The sequence below is a fragment of the Neopsephotus bourkii genome, unplaced genomic scaffold (assembly GCF_033783945.1).
Source record: "Neopsephotus bourkii isolate Nb327-2 ecotype Australia unplaced genomic scaffold, CSIRO-AGI_Nbou_v1 NB_53, whole genome shotgun sequence".
Lineage (NCBI taxonomy): Eukaryota > Metazoa > Chordata > Aves > Psittaciformes > Psittacidae > Neopsephotus > Neopsephotus bourkii.
The window spans coordinates 14,782,848-14,807,521 of NW_026900570.1; the positions used below are offsets into that span (position 1 = coordinate 14,782,848).

At 37.5% G+C, this 24,674-nt stretch overlaps 1 protein-coding gene across 2 annotated transcripts in view; it reads right to left on the reverse strand.

Moving 5' to 3' along the window:
- Positions 1-24,674, reverse strand: part of PLXDC2 (plexin domain containing 2) — a 264,806-nt gene that overhangs the window by 76,433 nt on the left and 163,699 nt on the right. For both annotated transcript variants that reach the window (XM_061352104.1, XM_061352114.1), the window contains 2 exons: positions 3,017-3,139; positions 223-341 (listed from right to left, as the gene is read on the reverse strand). In XM_061352104.1, the coding sequence (XP_061208088.1) occupies positions 223-341; positions 3,017-3,139 (242 nt within the window). The remainder of the gene's footprint in view (positions 1-222; positions 342-3,016; positions 3,140-24,674) is intronic.

Consider the following 24,674-nt stretch of genomic DNA (forward strand, 5'->3'; position numbering starts at 1 on the left):
AACCCACATCGACGCTTCTCAAATTCACCACATGAACGTCACTTTTACAATAAAACGTAATTTTCAGGAAAATAGTGATCCTATAAGCAATATAATGAAATGACCTTATACAGTTGAATTTTCAAATATTGCCTCCCTCCCCCCCCACCCCGATGGAAGGAGATTCCTGGCAGGTATAAAGTAATTTGTCTACTTAAATGACAACTTTCAGAACCAACTTACTTCTTTGTAGCCGAAAATGATACGCCCATCATTGAGAAGGGTGGCCTGAAAAGTGAAACTGCCCAGGTTGTAATTATCCTGCAGATGTACATGATCCCACTGGACAACTAATGCTGTGCCTGTGAACCCCAGAGTGGGGGTAGAGAAGCAAAGAGAAGAAAAAAAAAAAAAGTAAGAAAAATATTAACTGCATGTAGGAAGAGTACTTAACTGCAGTTACCCGAAAGAAGAACAGTGATTTATTTCTTTTTAGCAACTTTCAGCCCTACATCTTGAAATGCCAAAGATACTACAAATATAAGCTGTAGCTGAATTCCTCTTAAAGGTAGATACCACACTGCCAAAAATAACTACCTCCACTACTTGCGCTAAAGTCTGTTAAAGCAAGACTGGGCAAATAAATAACTTGTTTGGAATTGCACAAGGAGCCAACAATCACTGAAGGCAGGACCCAGCACTGTGAGTTCAGGTGTGCTGCCACTACTAGTCCTCTGCAGTGGCTTTTTTTTACATTATATCTATATATATATACTCTGATGAATTTGAAATGTGAAGTGCTTAATAGCATCTCCTGTTTAGTAAAAGTTGTTTGAGGAATTCAGATTCTCCCATTAACTATGCATTAATATTTTTCTACATGGTGCAAGTCTTTAGCAAGGTTCTGCAAGTTGAAAAGTATTAGGTGCTGGCAATAAATAAATATAGTTTAAATTAAAGCTACTAAGAATTCATAGATGGGGTAAATATTGAGTCTGGTGTGCAGAGATTTAGTTGCAAGAGACTCATTAATATTCATGGGAGTTCTCTGGCTGAATATCCACTTATCGCACTAAAAATGTACCCCAAGCAACTTGCATGCCCTGTGAGCTTGTTTTACAGATGTTGAGGGTTATATTCAAGCATCTTGGATGAAAGACACTTATCACCAAAACTGTGTTTACTGAAAATTACTTTTTCATCTTTCTACGCCTTCCTCAACATATTTTTCTCCTTGGCACTAATGGGCATTATGTGCTTTGATTCACAACAGTTTAATTTATTTTCTTCCTGGAGTGTTCAAGGTGGATCAGTAAGCACCCAGCTCAATGCAGTTTTGGTATATCCTTGAAACATCTTTTGCCACAGGTCTTCTGTGCTGTAACCTTAATAAACACATCTTGGTAGAGGATGTCATGAAACTATGAGAATGCAGATTTTTTGATGCACTGCACTAAGTCCATGACATTTTTGTCTCATGTATCTTTCATAAGTATAGTATATGCTCATTAATTGTGCACCTAGTGAATTTTTGTTTCTGTAGCACCATTCATTAACTGCTTTTTGAGTATTTGAGTGCATTAAATTTTATTTTAAAGGAATTTAAAGGGACTTTGAAAACTATTGAAGCAAAACCAGCCAGAATGTCTTATAGTCAGTCCTAGAGCTCCTCAGATCTATGTGCACCTCAGAATCCCAATCTAAAGTGGAAGCCAGCTATCTCCAAAACAGTCTTCTCATTCTGAGGACCTTTATGTAGATCCATGTGTACATCAGTTCCTTGTAGTTAGCTCCATGCCTGCGACTTTGATGGACATCACACACTATGCTTGCCCACTGCAGATGCTGCACTAAAACAGCACACTTACCCACAGGGATAAAACACAGATGAATGAGAAATAAGGAGCTCAAGATACAATTTACTCAGTTCCTTTTTATTTGGGGTAAGATAGCAAATTCTTTGTCCTAAAAGCACATGGGGTCCAAAAGATCACCATGCCTTACACATGAAGAGGGATTCAAAATCTCAGAAGCATTCAACCTGGTCATAAAAGCCATGTAATACAGTGTGAAGAACTGTGTGAAGACTGGAAGTCAGGAACACAATCCTCAGAATCCTCAGATACTTTCAGTAAAGATGACAAATCACAGGCCATAATGTCAAATAATTTATGAAAGAAGTATTTTTTCTGTTTGAAATTTCTCCATGCAAGTAGTAAGACTTTTGCATGTGTGTTTATTTTGTTGGATTTTTAACAAATAAATGCTGCAAGTAATAACTAGATTGAAATGAAAGGTTATGACTAGGTGCAAACTTTAAAAGGTACAATTTGAGCCCCAAAGCTCCAAAATTTTAAATAGGCTGTCACTTTCATTGTATTTGACAAGTAGAGGCCCAATGTAAGGCACCAGATGCCTTTTTGACACATAGGTTATGTTTTCAAAATATTGATTATAACTAACTTCATGAGACAATATCCATGCATTCAATGCCTTTGAAATATCTCACAGATTTTCAAGTATAACACTGTAGTCTACCTTTCAATCTTTTGCACAAGGGACTGTTGGGAACTTGTGGTGTAGATGAGTGTATTGGATTCCAGTACTGGTACTCCATGCACACTTAGTCATTGACTTGCCTTGCTTCAGTGTACTTTTGCTATCGCATTCCGCAACTGCTCTTTTCATTTTAGTTAGTGGGAGGACGGTATTTACTATCTTTTACAGAAACTTGCACTTGTACACAAGACAAATTTTTCTTTTTATAACTGATAAAATACATTGCTAATTTGAGTTTATGTACTTTAACATCCAGAATATATCTGTCCAATTAGAAAAATGCATTCATGACTCTTTAACTGTGTTCTAAATTACAAAGAGTTCATGGGTATCTAGCCACATGATTTATAAAGCCTGTGAGTTAAAAAAAAAAAAAAAAAAAGAAAAAAAAAGGATAAAAATAACCCTTCAGTTTTTTCTTCAAAAATAGTTATTTAGAGCCAACAGACACATTCATTTATGAAGGACTACTACATACCATTATCAAAGTATCTGACTGTTGAATTTCTTGACACACTGGGGTCAAAATTTGCCATTAAGGGTGCAATGTATTGTGTAGCTGTTAGCATTCGATGCACAACTTCTCCAGTATATATGAAACCTACAATAATAAAAAAAAAAGAACATTTCAGTAACTTCTGAAAAGATTTAATAGAATGGCAGGTTGAACTACACATTGCCAGAGCATTAAAGGGTCAGCTAAGAGAAATCCCACTGCCAATTTTATAGTGAAATAAGTAAGAGGTAAAATTCCAGGAAAATGTGATAGCTGCCAGAAAAAACAAGATCAAAGATTAAAAAAAAAAAAAAAAAAAGAAAAAGGAATAATTAGTCCAAGAAGTGAATTTTCATAGAGACATAAAACCAGAGCACACTCAAGGAAGAATAACTCCAGTTATGGACAAAATGCACATATGTGGGCCTATCAAAATTTACCACCATGCACATTCCAGAGTGTTTTCTATCCTTTCAAAAAATCTGCAATCTGTTTTGCTATTGCAAGTTGTTACTTCTTCAAAAGTTGGTCTAATCCTTCTTCATATGTCTAAAGACAGAGTAAGAGACTATGTCAGATAAAAAGAGGCAACAATCTTAAAAAAAAAAAAAGAGTCAGATGAAGAGTGGAACAGATAGGATTTTTCATGGTTATAAGCCAAGCAGCATTTCTGCTACACTCTCTTCAGTGTCAGGTCTCAGTAGTTTATCCTATTCATCCCTGAATACGCAGTACCCACATCAATAGTGGGCTGCTTTCATCAGAAGTGCTCACCCAAAACCACTTACTGGTTTGGAACTAGAGTTCTTGTTCAAGGTAGAACAGTAATCTACAGTGAACACATTAACGCTGCAGTTTCTTCAAAGCAAAACTTTGTATTTTAATGGCATTTCAAACAATAAATGGTCTACAAATAAACATGTATTGTTTAGGTTTGTCAACTCCAATTAAATAATAGAACTACTTTAGATGCCCCACACTAAAGCTGCCAACGCCTAGAGAAAGTCTTTTTTTTATTTTAGCCTTTACCTTGCAGGTCAAAACTGAAAAACTTTTAAGTTGATTTGGAGCTGAAAGTAGATTCACAAAACTAAGGTTTGTGTATTACATCTCCTCTTATAGTGTTTACCAGATGATGCCTTATGCTGAAATGCTTGCTTTTTCACCTTCTATTGATTTAATGAAGTATACTTCAACAGTCAACACCCTGATAACAACAAGAATATTAGAGTTGGCTAAAAAATTTGTAAAAGAAGAAATCTATTTGGGATACATCTCACAGAAATTCAAGTCTTTACTGGCAAAGGATAGTATCCGCTGCAACAGTATTTGTGCTGGTTTGCTTTTAATCTTTTTTTTTTTTTTCTGGGAGGGGGTGAGGGAGTGATTTTTTTTAGTTAAATATCTAAACATCACTTTTCTCTTTTGCTATTAACAGGGAGAAACACCAATTAAAAAAAAAATAACCTTCTAACAGATTTACAAGTCATGTATAAACCTGAATTTTTGGAATGTACAACTGCAGTTGTGATTTTACTCTATTACTTATCATTTTAGGATAGCCATCAGTCCTGCCAAAATATATTCCCTGAAAGGCATTTTCATTATTTCCTACTTATTGTTGTCTGCTTCTAAAATGTCCTTCCCTTGAGAAGTATTCCTTCATGCTTATTTAGACAATTTAAATACATACAATTTCATAGAACATTTATTCTGCTTATGGTCATGCGCACACATATTTTAACACAATCTTGGGGAGGTCTATAACCTAGAAACCATTACTCAAAAACAGTTTGCAGACAATATAAACAAAACCTGCGAACCCATGTTCACATATTCAATTAGCCTTAATATTTTAGTACTTATTCCTCCCTTTCACAGTGGTTCTATCCTAACACATAGTTTCCTTTTCATGCTTTCATCCCATTTACAGTATAAATGTCACCATTATAACTAATAATGAGGCAGACACAATAGGAAAAGAAAAGACTTAATTATGCTGGAACACATATCTAAGTAAATCAGCCCAGGTAATTAGTAACCACAGAGCGTATTTCCAAGTGTTAGCCAGATGCAGCTTTACTTTAGACAAAAATGGAAAGCAGGAGGTGGATGATAGCTGGGAAGCAGGCAGGCCTTGCATGAAGATCATTCTAATGAGAACTGCAGTCATGCATTGGAACAACTTGAAAAGAAACACAAAGTCACTTCAAACCACCCCAGAGAATCAAAGTCTGAAGCCACTGTTGAGCATGGACACTTTATCATTGCCACTACAACTTAAAGAAATCAGCAAATGTAAAATTAACTTATTCCTGAATGGAATTCCACAGGAAATTGGCTTATACTATCTGTGACCTAATTCTGTGACAGTGGTAAATACTCACGGCTGATTCATTTAGTCAAAGAACAATTTTTTAGACCTGCAATTTCCTGAACCACTTAATCTCTCCTTTGTGGGAGGGCTTGGTAGAGCTCTTCCAAAACTCTCCACAAGTACTATACCTAGAAGCATAATATGGTCCTAAACACTGGAATGAAGTCAAATAGAAAAGCGTGTTCAGCATTTTGTAAGTTTTATGTGTATATAAACTCAACTAAAACTAAGGATGAACTAATACTAAAGCCACTTGTAAACCAAGGAGGCTATAAGCCTTGATTTGTACACTGTGTACTCACACACTCTAGATAATTTTCTTTTTTTCTAAAACAATTTTTCCTTTTTAGAAGACAAAAGGTATTATACAGTGGGAGTGACCTGACCTGGGCAAGAGCTAGCAATTGCTGAGGATAAGACTGGTACACTGAATGCTCTATTTCAGCTGCAACTTTCCACCTATTATCTACCAGAAAATTCTTCTGAACTACGAAAAGAAGGGAAATATAATTACAGGGTTGGGTTTTTTTTTGAGGTCTGTGTCAGACTGCTTATTGACAGCTATGCAAAGCAGTTTTAAGCATTCTTATTCTTGTAAATGCATTTTTTGATCTCTGATATAACAAAGGAAAGAGTAAGTGGTTCAGGAAATTGTAGGTCTAAAATAATCATTCTTTGACTAAATGAATGAACCATGAGTATTTACCACTGTCACAGAATTAGGTCACAGGTAGTATAAGCCAATTTTCTGTGGAATTCCATTCAGGAATAAGTTAATTTTACATTTGCTGCTTTCTTTAAGTTGTTGTGGCAATGATAAAGTGTTCATGAAAATGATCTAGAGTGTAGGTCCAGTGGAGAGGTCTAGATCCTTCTCTGTCTGACATGGGCAGCTCCTCACCTTCTTCTATAGAGGCAGTCACCCTGCTAAGAAAACATTGCCCTAATACAACTGAAGACTAACCAAGTATTTCGTTTTATGTATTACCTACTTCATATTCTGTTTTATATATCAAGTATTTAACTAGTATGCAACAATGACATTATTTACCTAAATGACTAGAATTTCTATTGTCTTGTGTAAAGATTTTTCTATTTTCTGATAACTGATTTTCTGGTAGAAAATAGGTGGAAAGCTGAAGCTGAAATAGAGCATTCAGTGTACCAGTCTTATCTTCAGCAATTGCTAGCTCTTTCCCAGGTCAGGTCACTCCCACTGTATAATACCTTTTGCCTTCTAAAAAGGAAAAATTGTTTTAGAAAAAAAGAAAATGATCTAGAGAAAAGAATCATCATCACTGAAAAATAATGATTAAAAAAAAAGTTGCTAAGCAACAACAGAAATAAGCTGACGTCAAATTATTCCTTCAAATAGCAATGACACTGCTTTCATAAAAGGCAAGTAAAATTTTGCTCATTCTCTAAAACAACCCTTAAACAATCTGAAACACCTGAAACAATCCTTTCAGCCTCAAAGATCAAAAAATGCATTTACAAAAACAGGAATGCTCAAAACTACTTTGCACAGCTGTCAAGAAGCAGTTTGACACAGACCTCAAAAAAAACCCCTGTAATTATCTTTCCCTTCTTTTCATAGTTCTGAAGAATTCCTGAGCTTGACTGAAGGGCAGGTAAGTTCCACCAAAGCTCCATAAACGGACTCTACGGATTAGGGTAGTTTTGCTACCATGGTACAAGTTGGCTCATGTACCTTTTTGTACAGCAGCATTTATGTTTCAGGTACAGACACCAACATCAATTTTACGACCTACAAAGCCTGATGTATTTTAAAGGTAGCTAACTGTTTCCTTCCCAACATTAGCTGACGTTATCCAAAGCGGGTCAGAGAGCCCCCAGATAAGGCTTTTTTTTCTGCCATAAAATGTGCCTGAAGTTATTGGTTCACAGGGAAGCAAATGACGCAAGAGGTACATTTTTCTTGAGACTGCTTATTTAATTCCAGGACAGAGAAGTGGAAAGACACTTGGAATTTAAGACCAAATAAAAAAGCATGCATTTATAACAAACAAACAAACAAGCAAATGGAATGGTACAAGAACCTGGAGTTCAAAACAAAGAACAAATGTAACCATCACATACAAAATACTAAATGCTGAAAGAAATAAGACTGCTTTGGAAAAAAAAAAAGTGAATTTTCCTAACATGCAGCTAATGTTAAGTAAAACCATATGCGAAAACCCTTAGTAATACAAGCTGTGGTTACTTAGCTAGAAAAGGAACTGCCTGCCAGCAGCAGCTGAACAATGAAAAGTTTTGCATGAGAGAGACTTGGGCAAAGACAGAGCTGCCATCTGAGTGCACAGTTCAGTGTGGGTTTACTCGAGTGTCTTTGTAGTGTATAAACTAGAGTATAATCTAGAGGAGAAATAGCAGAGCAGCTTCCGGAAAATGGAACCAGAGGAAAGTGGTGTCCCTAAAGCTTAAACCCAGATCACCCAAGGGAAAGACATGGTTTTTTAGCTTGTCCATTCACATATGCAACAAGCTGTGTAGAGATGCAATGACATACTTTTCCCCTGCAAAAAATGCCTCGTTCCTTTCATTTCTTCCTGTTCATTCTCTTACTTAAGCAGAGTGAAAAGTACATGACTTCTCCTGCTCATTTTCCTCCAAAACACTCTGAAAACTGTTTGTGCAGCCAAAAGAGAAAACTGCAGTGGAACTAGCAGGAGCTTCCTGGCTCTGTGGCTGCTTCTCTTTTGCTGTGAGCACAGTCAAAGCCTTCTGAGAGGTTCTGCCCTGGGGCATTTGGTGGTTATCACCTGTGACCCCAAAGTTACCTCAACAGGCAACTTTGTGCTTCTACTTTATCTTTACCACCTTACATCCAGTGCACTGCCCATTTTTATGAAAACCAGAGTCAGTACAAGTATAGTACTGTACAGATTAATATTTACTGCAACTTTTACAAATGAACTCCTGCCTAGCAATTATATATTGCTTAAGGACTAACATAAAATGGGATATGTTAGCTACCTTATCAGAGGATCTACTTCTCCATCCCTGATGACTCACCTTGGGCTTGTTTAAAAAATGAACCATAGCTACCTCTTGAGCCAAGGAACTGTTTAAGACCTGGTTTCTGTCAAACAAGAGCTGGGCATCACCAACAAAGACAAAGATGAGCTGCTCACAACTTACTGGAGGTAAAAACCCCTCAGATCCTAAAATTGATTCATATACCATTTTGAAGTCTCCAACTGCCAGAGACAGTCTTGCCACAGAAAAAATTTGGAAAGCGGATCAAAAATTCTTCCTGTAAGTTCTCCAGTTCACCATGACCATTGATAATGCAAAAAAGATGTATTCATTTATTTTCTTAAAATAGTATTTTCCAGGACAGTAGGAAGAACAGGCCAGAGATAAGACTGAGAAGTACGACATGACAGTTTATACAAGCATCTAATGGTAATTTCAAAAACTAAAATAGTTCTCAGCCTTAGCACATTTTGAGACAAATATTATTGTATTTAATTCTACACAGCAACTTAATTAAATCATAGGATGGTTTGGGTTTGAAGGGACCTTAAAGATTATCTGGTTCCAACACCCCTGCCATGGGCAGGGACACCTTCCACTAGACCAGCTTGCTCCAAGCCCTGTCAAGGCTGGTCTTGAACACTGCCAGATATGGGGCAGCTGCAACTTCTCTGGTCAACCTTCTCCAATGTCTCACCACCCTTACAGTGAAGATTTTTTCCTAATATCTAATCCAAATCTATCCTCTCTAAGCTTGAAGCCACTACCCCTCATCCTGTCAGTACATGCCCTTATGAAAAGTCTCTTTCCAGATTTCCTGTAGGCTCCCTTTAAGCTATTAGAAGGCCACAGTAAGGTCTCCCAGGAGCCTTCTCTTCTCCAGGCTGAACAAGCCCAGCTCTCTCAGCCTGTCTTCATAGCAGAGGTGCTTCACCCCTCATCATCCCTGTGACTCTTCTCTAGGCTCACTCCAACAGGTGCGTGTCCCTTTCTGTTAGGGGTCCCAGAGCTGAATGCAGTACTGCAGGTGGGTTCTCACAAGAGTAGAGGAGAGGAGAGAATCGCCTCTCTTAACCTGGTTAGCCTTAAAGACCATTTCAGTAATTTCTGTATATTCCCATTTGGAAATAGAAAGTTGCAGATAGGTAAAACAGAGTATAGTTTGTTGCTATTTCTAGCTAGGAAGCCCAGATTTAGGAAATGAAATAAAAGCTACTTAATCATATCCACACCCTCTGTAAAGGTTACTGGAGTATAGCAACTGCTTTGCCAGAGGCAGGAAGGGAACTGCCCCTTAGGGGCATCCCATGCTCTGAGCTCTGTCTCATATGCTCCCTTGCTCAACCCACTCCAATACCTATTAAGCCCATATCAGTGGGCCCAGCCCATAGACATCCCATCTAAGATCTCTTCTATTTGCAAGCCACATGCTAATACATCCCTTCAAAACGATACCCCCAAACCACAAATCAAACCATTAACATCCTTCACTGTGTGAACAGAAATTCCTAAATGCACTTTTTCTGTAGTAAGACACTAGAGAACACAGGTATCACTTGGGAAAGCTATGGCTTTGTTTGCCCTCAGCACAACCAACCAAGGTTTCCCCAGTAGGAAGGCCAGAAAGTTTTAGGAGTGTTGCTGCTTAGGCATGTCTAATCACCAGCTGAAATCAATGTACAATAGAGAACATAAGCATAACTCAAGAAGATATGCATTTGTGTTTTCAAAGTGCCAGAGAATTCCAAATTATTTTACCACTGGAAAATGCCGCCTTTTAAGCAACTGGTTCTCATGCAGTCGTTCACTTCTGAGAGATTTCTGCAAGTAAAGCTTTATTAAAAATTAGTGCCCAATAAGATCCTGACATTCTTTTATTCCTTAGCCATTCAAGAAAACTAATTTCAATCTCAGCCACAAACTAAATTATTTAATTTACCTTAGTACAATAATAACCAACATCCATAGAAGTTAATTAAGAATAATCAGACTAGTTCCCTAACCAGTAAAAAAGTATTTGAGCTTTATCAAGTGGTCAGATTTTGTGTCTGCAAAGTTGCCACCTTTTTTTCCTATTTCAAAGTAGATTTTCAAAATATTTTTCATCAATTTATGATCATCCTTTTTACCTCAACTGGGAAAGCTCAGAGCTGCAAGTTTCTCTGTGGTTGAAATCCCACTAGGATGCTATTCTTTTGTAATTATTTAAATTTGTGCTGCTGAGAACAGCTTTAAAATGTTGGCTTTATGTCATTTTCAGGATGTTTCTTGTTCTTCATCTCACTTTTTCTGATATACCACTTATTTTTTCTTACATTCCTTTTTTTTTTTTTTAGCAGTAACAATAAAAACAAGTAATCAATTCTCACCTCTGGAATTAAACTACACAAGGACTGAAAAGACACTTTTACATTCAATGGGTAAAATGGCAAGATGTCTCATGGAGGAAATAAAATATCATGAATAGGGTTGCTCACTTACTTATTTGGTGAAGCTGACAAATATTGTATAGGCAAATAAGGCATAACCCACAAAACTGCACCTTATATTTTTCAGCTTGATAAAATATGTTTTCCCTGTCCTTTTCCTGGTATTTCTCCAGAATCTACTTCATGATGGAGTAAATTTAAGAATATGTTGTGCTACTAAGCCCCTAAAATATAATGGAATGCTGAATTCTAGGAACAGATAATGTCATTTACTTCCATGCTTTGTCCTATATAGCCATATTAATATTTCTTTGATGCTTCACTGAAGTAAGCTTTAAGTAATGTCATTTATCCCCAGATGGCCAATTTATTATGTCTGTGGAAAAATGTTATCACCACCATAACTGCACAAAGATTACAGTGTAATTAAACAAAAGGATAACAGCAACTATAGATCCCTCAGACAATCCATGAAAGTTAAATACCTTAATGGGCTTTCAAGATCAGTCTAAAAAAGAACCAATCACTCATGCTATTTTATACGTTTTTCAGCTTTCTGGGGACAATGAATTAGAGGCAGATTATACATATTTTTTGGCTTTACTTTTGCTCGACGACATTGAGTGCATCAACCCATTTCTTCTTTTGTCCTGAAAAGCGGGATATCTGAAAGCTAAGTGCCAGAAAGCATAACACTATTTCTTAATTGTATAACCTTACAAGGACTTCTTGTGTGTGTTGTGCATGAGAAGAAAAAAAGCTAGCCAGAATTCTCACACTCTTGGCTGTACTTCAGAGTTATGTAGATATTTAAAGGCCAGAAGATTAGATTTTCACCATTACTTTTCCTGCTGCTTTGTTAATGCTGAAGGCATTATCTGGAAGAACTGAGAACATGTTTTGTATGTCATGGAGTAAATGCCAATAAATCTTCCATCTTGCTGTAGTCTCCCCACTACTCATGGCTGCTGTGGAAAGTATATGATCTGGTGGAATGTAACCCATTCTGATGAATATCCTACTCAGTTAAGCAAAGGGATTTAGGGGATTATGTGTCATGAAACTCTTCCAGTAGAGTTTTTTTTTCTGACATGCCACGAGACATTCCTTGTCAGGAAGTTGTTAGGTATCAGCAGGAAGAGTACAAGAGCAAGACAAGCAATTTTAAGTAAGGACACTGTGATGGACTGCAAACAAATCACAGATTTAATTGTAACTGAAGTATCTGTTTGCATACTTTTAATAATTCTTAATTGCAAATGCTCTTGAGTTCAGCTGAAAAAACAGCCCAAAGGTTACTTGGAGTCTAATGACTTGTATCAGCTCCTGTCTGATCAGACTCATACTTCCCCAGAGGAAATTCTTGGACAGAGGTATGAAATACAGTATCTACTCAGTGAGATATCGCCATGTGATAGCTCCCAAGTGCCTCTCAGCTCTGGCCAAACAAAAACCAGCACAGTTCCTAGACAGGCCGGAACCAGAGAAAAGAGTCTGGGGGGAGGATTATCTTGCTTGGGCCGAATATCTTAACAGCTGTGCCATTGCAGTAACCTTGGCACTACTAAATCCTACGAAGAGGCTGTTGGGGGGAAATAAAATTTTAGTTCTATTTCTGATACAAGTGTCTCTCCTATTGGTCGGGTAAGATATCCTCATGCCTAAGCAGCTCTTGTCATCGATAAAACGTTTGGATGTAACTTAGGAAAATTGTCTTTTAATGTTTGGAAACATAAAAAATGGTTCCTCTTTGAATCAAAACTATTCTAATATCAATATAGGTAATGGATTGGGTTTTTTTTTCTTCTGCTGCTGTGTCTCTCTTCTGTATTGTCATGGAGTCTAGCAAAAATAACTACCACAAGCTTTTCTGCTTGCCCTGCCTTTTCTGCTTGCCCTGCCTTTTCTGCTCTTCTTTCTAAATTTTAAAGCTAGCTCTTACCTGGATAAATCAGATGAAATATGAATCAGTTAAATCATGAGTTTCATGAAAAATTAAAGACTTTCAGGTTATGATGAAATAATTATTTTCTGGTTTCCAAATTTCAGTAAGGAAAAGAATAATAGAGTTTAGAATAATGCTGAATGCCATCAAACTGGACTGTTGTCCATTTTATAGAAGTTTGCAACAAAAACACCCCCAATGTTGCAGAAGATGATAAAATTTTAATAAGTCTGCTTAAAATTTATGCATAATAGAAGGAAACTGCTGAATATTTGGTTCCTACTGCAGTAAATCATGTAATTTCAGTTATAACTTTGGGATTATTAGGCATTAATTCCACACCTTTTATATAATGCGATTATATTACTTCTATTAATGACTGCTACTGCTAAACCCAGGACAATTTCTTAAACTACTAAAGCTAATCCTATGTATATAATATTCACATACTGCTGTTCATATAAAGAAACATAGTAGTATGTCAAGGAAGACCAGAGAGGCTAGCATGCATCATTAGAGAAGTTTCAGAGAAGCCATTAAATTACATTTTACATATATACATAAAAAATAATGCTAGTAGGATTATTTCAGAAGGAAATTTAGCTCTGTCTTCCTCTACTGCCAACATCCTGCCATAGCTAGGTGATCTCCGCTTCCTTGCTTCCCCACTGCAGTTGTACATGCTAGACACAGAATTCAGTGACTGGGTTTTGGATGGGTTTGCCTCAGCAGTGAACATACAGCTCAAAACAAGAAGAGAGAAGCTGGTAGATGTTCATGTGCAACTTGTCTTCAGGGGATCAAGGTCAGGATGATCAATTCTGCATCCCTCCTAAGAGGACCTCTCTAATGCAGTCATTATAAGGGCAAAGCAAATAGCTCTGCCCCTTTCCATGAGTTCATCCCGATGACCAGAACTGGATATACCACTTATCAGTCCTCACTGGACAATTTAATTCCCCTCTTCATGAGCTACTGGGGGGTAATGTTTTGGATGTGGAAACTCTACCCTGGGTCAAAAAAAAAACCAACCCCCAGCCCATAACAGACATTTTCAACCAAGACCAGTTTGCTGGTCTAACTCTTACCACACTAGACAAAAGTTCTTTGGGGCAGCTGGTAATCTGAAGAGGAACAGACAGACAGCAGGGAAATCAATACTCAAACAGAATTGGAGCAGACACATCACATCCTGAAGTTGAGGCCACCAATTTTAGGCTCATCCTTTCTTTGCCTCCTTTCTCCACTCATTACCTCACTATCATTTTGGGCAGTGCTCTTCAGCTACGGAGTGAATTTATGAAAGCATCTGACTTAGGGAAACACAAGCAGAACAAAACAGAACAGGCAAAAAACAGGGAAAAAATAGAATATATTAGTCTCAGTGTTTATAGAGTTTGGGAATCAAGTCACACTAGCTCTGATATCATTAGTAATTCTCTTGTGTCTCTTTTTATTTCCCACATTAGTTTACATTAAAGCAAATTACATTACGTGAAAGCACTGTATTCATCGGTACTTCAAAGCACTGAAACAAAACTTTTGCAAACAGGTGGGAAAATTGAATTATTTCCCTTCAATAAAGGCAAATGTTGCCTGGGTAAAGTTTTCCTTTATTATGTTTAAGGTTTTACTGAATTTCAATATTAAACACTTCATGAGAAATATGGATATTCATACATAACTTAGAAGCACATGATGGAGGTGGAAAGTGCAAAAATATCTTCCTCAGTGTCAGTTAATACAGGATGATATTCACTCAGATCTGGAAAGATGAAATTTTCTCTCTAAGAAAATACCTTAGCGAAGGTCCCATAAAGGTTCAGGAAAATCTGTAGAACCAGAACAGATTCTTTTAATCAGAGAAAGAGTTTTCCTGTACCTTCCTGTTAGAACAGTTCCAAGTCCAAGGTTTTAATAATCTGACCAAAAAAAGAATGAATGGAAAAAGAAATATTCAATACCAGTTTGAACCAGCTGATGACAAATTTCTGTCCTGGGAAGTGACCAGCCTCAACTTGGAACACAAAGATTGCAGTAAAAGTAACAGTACTAGGGTTATGACTTTAAAATAGAGTTTCTGTGTGTGAATAAGGGCTCTAAGGGGAAGAGTGAAATACTTTCTCTTATGGTCATAAAAAAAGAAAAAAAGGAAAAATTTTTGGTTCTAAGTCATGTTTTTAAAATGTGGGTTGCCCCTTTAATAAGAGCCTTGGCAGGGGTGAGCCTGTGTTAAAGTTGTGCATGCAGAGGTTTAGGAGCACAAGGGAATCAATTCTTTCCTCTAAAGACCTCAGACCTGTAATAATCTATCTGTACCATACAATCAGAGTGTGGAAATAGGCCATGGCTGGGCAGTTGGTGGCATGTAGCTGTGTTCAGAGTTCACTTGTCAAAGGCATAAAAAGTTAACAGTAGGAAGCCGATTTGCCTGCAATCACTGCAAACCCCTTTAACAAATATAGTTCTGCCAAGTCTCATGGGTCTTTTTGTTAATATATTTTTAACAGGTTGAAGTGTGGAGTCACCAATGGGATGCAGATGTTGTGATGAGTTGCCAGGACTCTTCATCGTAAACTAACATTAGCCCTGCTAGGCAGATGTTATGAGTAAATTCCACCTCAGTGCCTTGAAGCACAAGGCAGCATGTACTAACACAAGCATGAAACAGCATTTGTGTTTCTAAGCTTCAGTAAAATATGTATGAAAACACATGTGGCTCATGTCTTTCAGACATTTGCAAGTGACTGGAAAGGTCACCTTTCATAAATTCAGTATACAATGCTACATGATCTGAAAGAAACTCAATTACTCAGATTGCAAATATTTAATATGAGTCTTCCAACAGTTACCTGGTGAGTTTAAATATTACTATTGGAGGAAGAGTCATAAGAAACAAACGGAAAATAACTTTAGATTACAGACTAAGAAATTAATTTTAAAGGGGCCGAGGACTTAAGTTATATCATCGTTCTACTTTGTGGAAGCCATATCATACAATCCACACTTCACACTGATGATAAGTGTTGGTCATTTAAACATATGGTAAGCTACAAGCAGCAGTAGGATATTTGTGGTAAATACCATGTAATTACAGGGCATATAAACAGTGATCCCTGCATCCTAAACCAAAGTGCAGGTTACAACATAATTATGTTTAGACTTACTAAAAGTAATCATCACATGCGGGTAGATGGTATCTGCCAAGAAAAAAGTCATTTAGGTTCGGCCCAAAGAAAACACATTCATTCCTTTCAACATTAGAAGCTGGTGAAGCATAACTGTACCCCCATGACTCATCACCCATCCAAAAGATAAAAGTTATGGCAGGAAAGCTAGAAGACTGCTCTTAATGTCTGAAGCCTTACACAGATATTAACTGTAATGTGGATACAGCTGTTTCATCATGCTGTGGTGGAAAATGTCTGTATGTTGCATAGAACACAATAGACTGCTCTTCCCATCAGATGACAGCTGTAGAAGAGTGGTGACAGTTCCTTCCATTAGCATTTTACCCACTTTCATTTGAACAAATAAACTGGAGAGTATGGATTAAACCATCAAGATGGAAGACAAAAATCTTGCCTCCCATGAAATCTCAGAGGGCAAAATACAGTCTCATTCACATTCTGTTATTATTTTAAAAAACGAAGTTCCTGAAATATTCAATTCAGGAAGCATGCACAATGCACAGGCAGACGCAGGAACAAAACTGCATTCAGCTACCACCTGCACTCACAGTTGTTTTCATTGCTGGAGGTCATGAATGGCAGCAGAGGAAAAACGGAGAACCTATTATTTTTTTTTTACTTCATTCATCTTGCATAACAAAATGCAGGTTTTATTTATTTCCCTCAAAACTGTATGGACATATGGCTTGGCAGCCTTCTGGCTGTTGTCATGGCTTCCATGGCTTCATTAGGAAACTCATTATTACTTTTATTCTTGTCCAAATTTTATACCCCAAAAGCTGCTACTTTCACAGTTTGCCATCAGTATGGCAACTTGTATTCCTTCTTTGAGGAACATACTTGTTCAAAGTAAATTATCTCATCTGGTAAGGTGCATATACCATTATTTCTTAATAAAGGAAAAGAATGGATTTGATGTTCTTTGCTAAGAAATTAAGAGCAAGGCAGCAGGAAAAGACTTCAAATGTCCACCGTAAGTGTACAGTTTGAGGCACTTAAACAACAAAGAAAAATTTCAAAATTGATCAGTACTATTTATTTTTTGAAAATCTGCTCACAAAACAATCCACCCTCTTTGGTTTGGGGACTCAGTTGCAATGGTCAGCTTCACCATTACAAGACACCATGCCTTCCAGCAACATCTGAACTACCTGATTCTAAAAGCCACAGACTTCTCCCTTTTGAGGCCATTGCAGAACATTCAGCAATTCTGATATTTTTGGTCTGATAAGACCAAAATGGGAATTGGCATGGGAAACCAATACATGAAAATCAAACGCAAATGTAGACAGAAGCACCTAGAAAGTTTCTTATTTTGTGCTTCAGTGTGATGGGAATGGAACAAGAAGAAATAAAGGGATGGCTTGGGCATACATAACTAACTTTTCAGGGAAAACTAAACCAGCAATTTTGGCCTTTGGCTACAACTCTGAGCAGGAGTTTAATGTTAAAGTGGTTTGTAGAGTTGGTGTTCGTTTGCCTCCTTGTAAACACTGCTTGCTGGGATAGCTTAAAACACCTATACAGATTTCACTTCATCTGCTTTTTGCCTCTGTGTGTGCAGAGTTACAGGGTATATTCAGGCCCCTCTTATTTGGAATTCTAATTGCATTCAGACACATTCATAGATACTTTGTGTCAGTTTTTGAAGGAAGGCAGTTTGGCTTTTATCATAGGGTTGATAATGCATACACTGAAAACAATAAGATTGGAAAAAGGAGGCATGGCTGCAGGGGAGAGCCAGGCTTGATGGTTATAATTTTAAAAAACACATCATGGACATACAAATACACAGAACCAATCATAATCTGTTGTGATCAGAAGTATGTTTGGGAAATTTAAGCAAGGAGGAACAAGCGTGTACACTCTATTACTAATTATAACATGCATCTATGTAGTGGAAGTCATAGCTAGCAGTAACCAAGATTTTGTAAGTGAGTTTATGTTAAGGCCCCCGGGAGATTTGATTTGTCTGGAAATGCAAAGAAATAGTTAGTACAAGGAGTAATGCAATCCTGTGTTTGGCTTTTCCACCCCGGTACTATCTGTTCCCTTTTAATCATGCAAACTTTCTATAAGACACTTCAGAAAAACAGGATGCTGATAAGAGGTCAGACCCAGCTTCATCTGTACTCTGCTGACATAGGTCAATCACTACAGCAGCAAGTAGTGAAGTTGTAGTGATTCCTGACATTGCCAGGACACAGCTTTCTGAGCTCAGTCATTGCTACTGAGGAAGGCAACACCACAAATGATCAAGAGCAGCACAGTGACTTTGTTGATCTTAACAGACCTAGCATCATGTACATCCTGACTTTCTTGTACAGTATCAGTGGGGAAGGAGTTGTGGAAGATAAGTACGCCATGCAACTTTCTACATCAATCAAAGTGACAGAAGGAAAACTTTGCGTCTGATTTACACTGGCATACAATGTGATAGAATAATATTTTTCTTCACAGAGAAGATAATGGTTGGGATATGTCAAATCAACAGGACCAACACACTGAGAAAGCAATCAAGACAAACTGACTACAATCACCTTCATATCTATTACTCAGTGATAATACTGGACCAGGGGGCTGAGGAACATCACCTCCTGAACTACACTGATACTTTTTGCCTCTTTTGCACTATCTGGCTCAGGGAAAGGCAGTTTCCAAATGGTCACATCAAGTCTCTTCTCCTGCCACTGAAGCACTGTATAAGTGACAAGTTCAACAGGGATTTTCAAGAACATTCATATTTCTGTCACTAAATTCTCCCTTTGCTGCCCATCTTCCTCTTTTTGCAGATGAACTTTAACTACAGCTTGTTATTCTTCACATGAACTGTGGCATTATGCAAACTGGACAACACCTCAAAAAAAAATAAATCACTGCTGAGGATGTCTGCCAATGTGATTGATACAACTTAACGCTGATTCTATCTGCATGTGCTTAAGCAAATAATGTGCAGATGGCAACTAAGACCAATGAACCTTTCAATACAAGAAACCTTGGTACAGGTATACCATAGTATGAGTGGAACTATGCACAGACCCATGTTACTGCTGCTAATCTTCCTTCTGCAGACTGCTCTGGCAGTGCCCAAACCCAAATAGCAGTCATTAGAGCACTATGGTGGGTTCCATTCTCTGAAACTGTTTGCAGAATTGATGGTTGATATCAGAAGTGAAAGCTTTCCCCTCCTACCCTCTTGGGGAAATTGCCTTGAAATCTCCATCACAGAACAGGACTGCCTTCCCTTCATGTACAGTATGTCTGTCTGGCACCATACCCTTGGCTTACACTAAAAGAAAAGGCTGTTATATATGTATAACCTTGAAAGGGGCTGTCACCCAAAAAAGATCTTCATATAGCAGTCTTTTGACCTCAAAGACTAGATTCACAGTTCCCCATTGAAATTTAGCTTCTCTGTCCTTTAGTTTAATGAACGCACCAAAGTGATGTAAACTCACATCCTCATCCAACATACTGTCCCCAACCATACTACCTGCTTTCACATCACTTCTACCAAGGGGCAGAAACTAAGTCATCAAAAATACCAAAAGAAAAGCCTCATTACTACACTTCCCTGCACTGCAGCGCAAGCACTTCTGCTATCCCAAGGACAGGGTCCTAAATGTAGAAGGCAGGGTCAGCAGTGAGTGAAACTTCTTGTTTGTGCAGGCTTATGTCTCTAACGATCCTTACAAACTTCCATCCTCAGACAAGTCAGTATGATTAATATTACTTTGAAAATCTCTTGAGTTTTCAGTTTCCACTTGAGACTTTAAGCAGGCTAATATTCCTCTCAAACATCTAACATTTCTGGCCTAAATTGCACCTAACAAAAATTTTTACTTCTGCAGTGTAAAGGCAGAAGTTTAGTTAGACTTTACCTTTTTCTTCTGTTTTAGGTTGGAGATGACTGAATGACCTCTTCCTGAGCTGAAATCACATGTCTGCAGGTCTGAAACAGCTAAAAAACCTTTCTCAATGGTGACTGACAGTAGAAGAGACATGGCCTAGAGACAGATTTTCTAATTTGCAAATACACAGATTTAGAGATAAGGCATCAGGAAGTAACCACATGGTATGAAAATTCTCATCTTGAATGTTGAGCATTAGATCAGCCACAAAATAGCCCAGTTAAAAAAATAATTAAAAAGTTATTATTATAGTAAGATACTTAAAAACACTCAGCCTTTCATTAGATAGGTAAGCAGGCGTGCAGCATTCATGAAGGTGAGCAAGAGATAGATAGGGTATTCTCAGAGAAGATCCTATAGCTTCAGGAGCCTCAACCCCCCACTACAACAGAGATGCAGGTGAGCTTATAAATTTGACTTAAATTAGTAGCAATTTCTGTTTTCTCAATAGAAAAAAGGTAGGCATGTCTCTTTAATTTTAGTCACTTTATAAACTATAGAAACAGTAGAAGGACCGAGCTCCACCAAAAAATACCTACAGAGACTAGACTGATTAATTCACAAGATGGAATCACAAAAAGAGAAAAGTCAACTATTCAGTTTATGTTCTGTATCAAAACTAAATTTTAATACTGTTCTTAACATATTCATTAAAATTGTGTTTCATAAAATAAGTACACATTCTTTACAGGGAAGCTTATACGGAATACACGCATTTTATAGCTAAATGGAATGTTTCAGTTATTCAACAAAGTCTGGTAACACAATCTAATGAAAAGCCCTGAAGTGCTAAATATTCTACCAGTTGCAGAGATGGCTTTTCACATTTAGCAAATTATAAAAATATTTAAGAGCTTGAGCCTGCAAAGGCTCGAAGGACCATCAATACCTAACCAGTTCGGTGAATCCTTAGGGTAAGCACAGTGTACAAAAGGGCAAATGGTTTTGACAGGAAGTCTGGTTTTCCACCTATAAATTTTTTCTAACAAAGCAATGCCTATCTCTACAGCTCCTGCCAATATTGTCATAGCACTCAAGAAAAGTCTACAGCTGCCATTCTGCCAGATGTGTAGCACTGGAAACTAGATTTAAACTTCTTCACACTGAAGTTACTACCTTAAAGGTCAGGAACACCGATCCAGGGTGGCCTTTCAGCCCTAATGAGACATTCACACACAGTCATCTTGGCAGTCAAATATCTCCTGCAGTGCAAGTGGCTGAATGCCAAGGACAGTGTTTCCCATTTGGTTGAACAGCCTTGTAGAAAAGAATTCAGCCATGCCTAGGGACTTTCTGCCTCAGGCTGCTTCCAGGCCTTCCATCCAACCAGAAGAAAAAAGTCCTCCATTTATACCTATGGCAGATGGAAATCATACATTCACTTAAGCACAAGAGAGGAAATCTTGCACACTTGGCATTCGCTGAACTTACAGCACCTTTCCAGATTGCAAAGGGGAAAAGGGCCTGCTATGCAGGGTGGATCCTACTGCAGAGGTTAAGAGGCATCATTCCATTGACTACGTATGTGCCTTAATTGAAAGAGTGTTCCAGCTCTCTTACCATTATCTCCTGCTCCATCTTTCCTTCCACCTTCAGAGAGAGAAGGAAAGCTTTTATTGCCAAAGGCCACTGCTTCTATAAAAAAATGTAATAACTAAAGTAATCTTTTGTCCACTATATTTAATTGAAGATCTAGAAAGCTTAGATAGTATATCTAAAATTTAGGTAAAAAAAGACATCTTGTAAAGAATTCTTTTCTTTCTTTCTCTCTAGGTATTTATTGAAATGAGCAAGCAGAAAACATGTTTAAAAGAATCAATACAGAAAAGCCAATAAAGGTGGTAGGCTAATTTGGGCAGAGGGATGGTGCTACCTCTCTTTCTACAATTAAAGATGACAAACGGCTGTCTTTATTTCAACTACTGCATACTGCACATCAGCCAAACTCTGCAAACAACTTTAGATCTGACAACTAAATCCTTTAGAGAAGCACCTCTCCTGGCAGAGCACACACTATACATACTCTGATATGGCTGGTTCCTGAAACAGTATGGCTGTTCTCCCATCATGTTAGTCATGTGAAACATAACACACAAGTTCTCCTATCATATGTTAGCAAGAAAGTTCTAATGAAATCTATTTTAATCACTGAAAAAAACTGCTTCCTGGATATTCCAGACACAGTTTTGCCAGGGCTCTAAGAAAAAACCCAGCTAGAATCTTACTGGCACTTACCATTTAGAAATGACATCTTTTGATCTAAACTATCCCATCATAGTGTCAGTGCTACATTTTCATGAGACTGCAGAAGAAAAAATGCCTTTTCCTATAATACCATCTAAATTTTATACATAAAACCAACTTGTTAATGCTGTGTTCATAAGCACTTCTTGGGAAAATCTGTATGTGCACGTAAAACATTTCTTATTCATAGTAGACAGTATCTACTTTTAGCAAAATTGCACAGAAAGAAGGCAGAGTAAAAGTAATATTTGTCTTGTATAATTCATGCAGTTCTTGGGTGCAACTCTTCACTAGATCTACACCTTTTAATCTTATGTGTAGTCAGCCAAATGTTTTCTTAATGAAGTGCCAGAAAGGAAAGTAGTCAGCTAATCTTTTGATATCTTAATAAAAGTTGGCAGGATTTAACAAAGTACTTCCTGTTTTTCCTCCCTTTTAGTGCTGATGAAGAAAGACATTATCATTGTTGCAGATTTACCCTTTTGCAGGGTACTGCTCACTACTCAGTTGCATATATTGAACATTTCATCTTGACTTTTCACTGCTACTGATCTGTTTGTGCTCAGAGATAAATTTTCCCTTTACTGTCAGTTCTCGACATATCACAGTTCAAAGTACATTGCCATCCTCCTTAATATGAGCAGGTCTTTTGTAAGGCACTTGCACGGGTCTTTTAAACACTTAAACTCTGTAATCAGGTCCTCTCTTCTTTCTCAAGGTTGCATATTTTCAATAGCTTGGGTCTTCCCCCGGGAAAGAGGCTTTCTAATCTCCAGGCTTGAACTGTACCCTTTTCTGCAACTGACTTTCTGCAAGAATTTTAATACTTTTTCTGAACTTCAATGATGATTTTTAACTATGTATTTCTAACAGGGATTTCTGCAAGAGTAGGGCAAGGGATACTATACCTGACAGAGCAAGTCTTTTGATTTTAACTAATTATCTGTGCTATGCAGCCTGCATACTTCACTAAATTTTTGGCAGTATCATAACACAGTGAGGTTTTTAATTTAATTGTTTTCCACAACATTTAATGCCTATTTCTCCTCTTCTATCAAGCATGCTGCTTGAACAGCAGAAGACTACTGACTCACAGAAGCTGCCTTTAGCTGCTGCTTCAAACACATCTAATTGCTGTGCATTTTCCTGTGGTGTCTCCTGCTGATGACATCTTCCATCTCACATATTCTGACACTGCACTTTCAACAAAAGACTGCTCATTTTATTTATTGGCATATTTACAGTCTTTGCTACCAGAAACCTGAGAACCTTGCAGGGTTGAGATAAATCATTTACCTTCAGCAGGTGTAACACGCTCTCTTACCCCATTTCTTGGAGTGAAGGTCTGCTGGTAATATATTCCTTTAGCTCCTCAGATATGACCTGCTCCTGGTTTCTCATCAACAACCCCTTTATTGGCATGAATTCCTCTAGCAGGAGCAAAGTGGAAATGTGCTGTAGTGCTACAATGCTCTGCTATAAAGATTTACTTCAGTCAGTGACTATGACTTCTGAAACAGCACATAAATGGGAAGAAAAAATGTTTCCTGTTGCTAAGGTATTTGTTATCAAGCTGCATAAGAAAGTTCCCTGCCAATTACCATCTGACATTCCAGGATAGGGAGTTGATGTGACATTAAGTATTCATACCCTCACATTCAGGCGCTACCTTATGTTTACTCTGTTAAAAAGAGTCTCATAGAAGCTCTCCTGGGTCTACATACTGCTTTTTGCTGTGTCAAGCTTTTCTTTCATTACATAGCTAAGGAGAATCCAATTTTAAGTAATGTATTCCTGGAGCTTTAATTTGTTTGGAAATGATCTTTGCTCGGCATGACATCCTATACTCTCATCTGAGACCAAATGTTAATCAGTTAAGTGCCTCTAGGTCTGTACATAGCCTTTACTGCATATAACAAGGAAAGTGATACCTCTTCCCCAGTAGCAGGACCTCAGATGAGAAATACCTTTCTAAATACAGTCAAACTGAATCAAATTGCACTTTGTTGAGATACAGCTATATTACAAAGCTAAACTATTTGATAAAGGCATCCTCAATCAATACCATTTGAAAAATTAAAAAACTTGCTAACACAAAACTTTTACAAGCACCAAAATTATTCTTTCTTAAAGAAAAAAAACACCAACAAACAACAAACTCAAGCCCAAACCATTCTTCTGAACTTTTGGGGCTTTTCAATGCCATGGATTTTACCTTTATAGCCTTTCTAATTCTGGTGTCATAAGAGCATGTGATATGTACACAGAATCAGTGGAATAAACCCCACTGAATTATACATCTGCATATACTATTATATTCTTTTGCCATTTTTTTTTTTGCTCTGTCAATTTTCAGAAAACTAGCTGACGAAAGTCAGATGAATGTACTACCTTTGCCAATGGCAAGGAAGCACCAACAGTTGAAGCAAAGCTTTGTGAGATCCATCCCATCACAGCTGGATGCAATCAGGTGTGTGTCTTTCAAGTTCTAAAATAACAAGAATCTGCAGCTAGATTTATAGCATACTATTTACACTGAAATT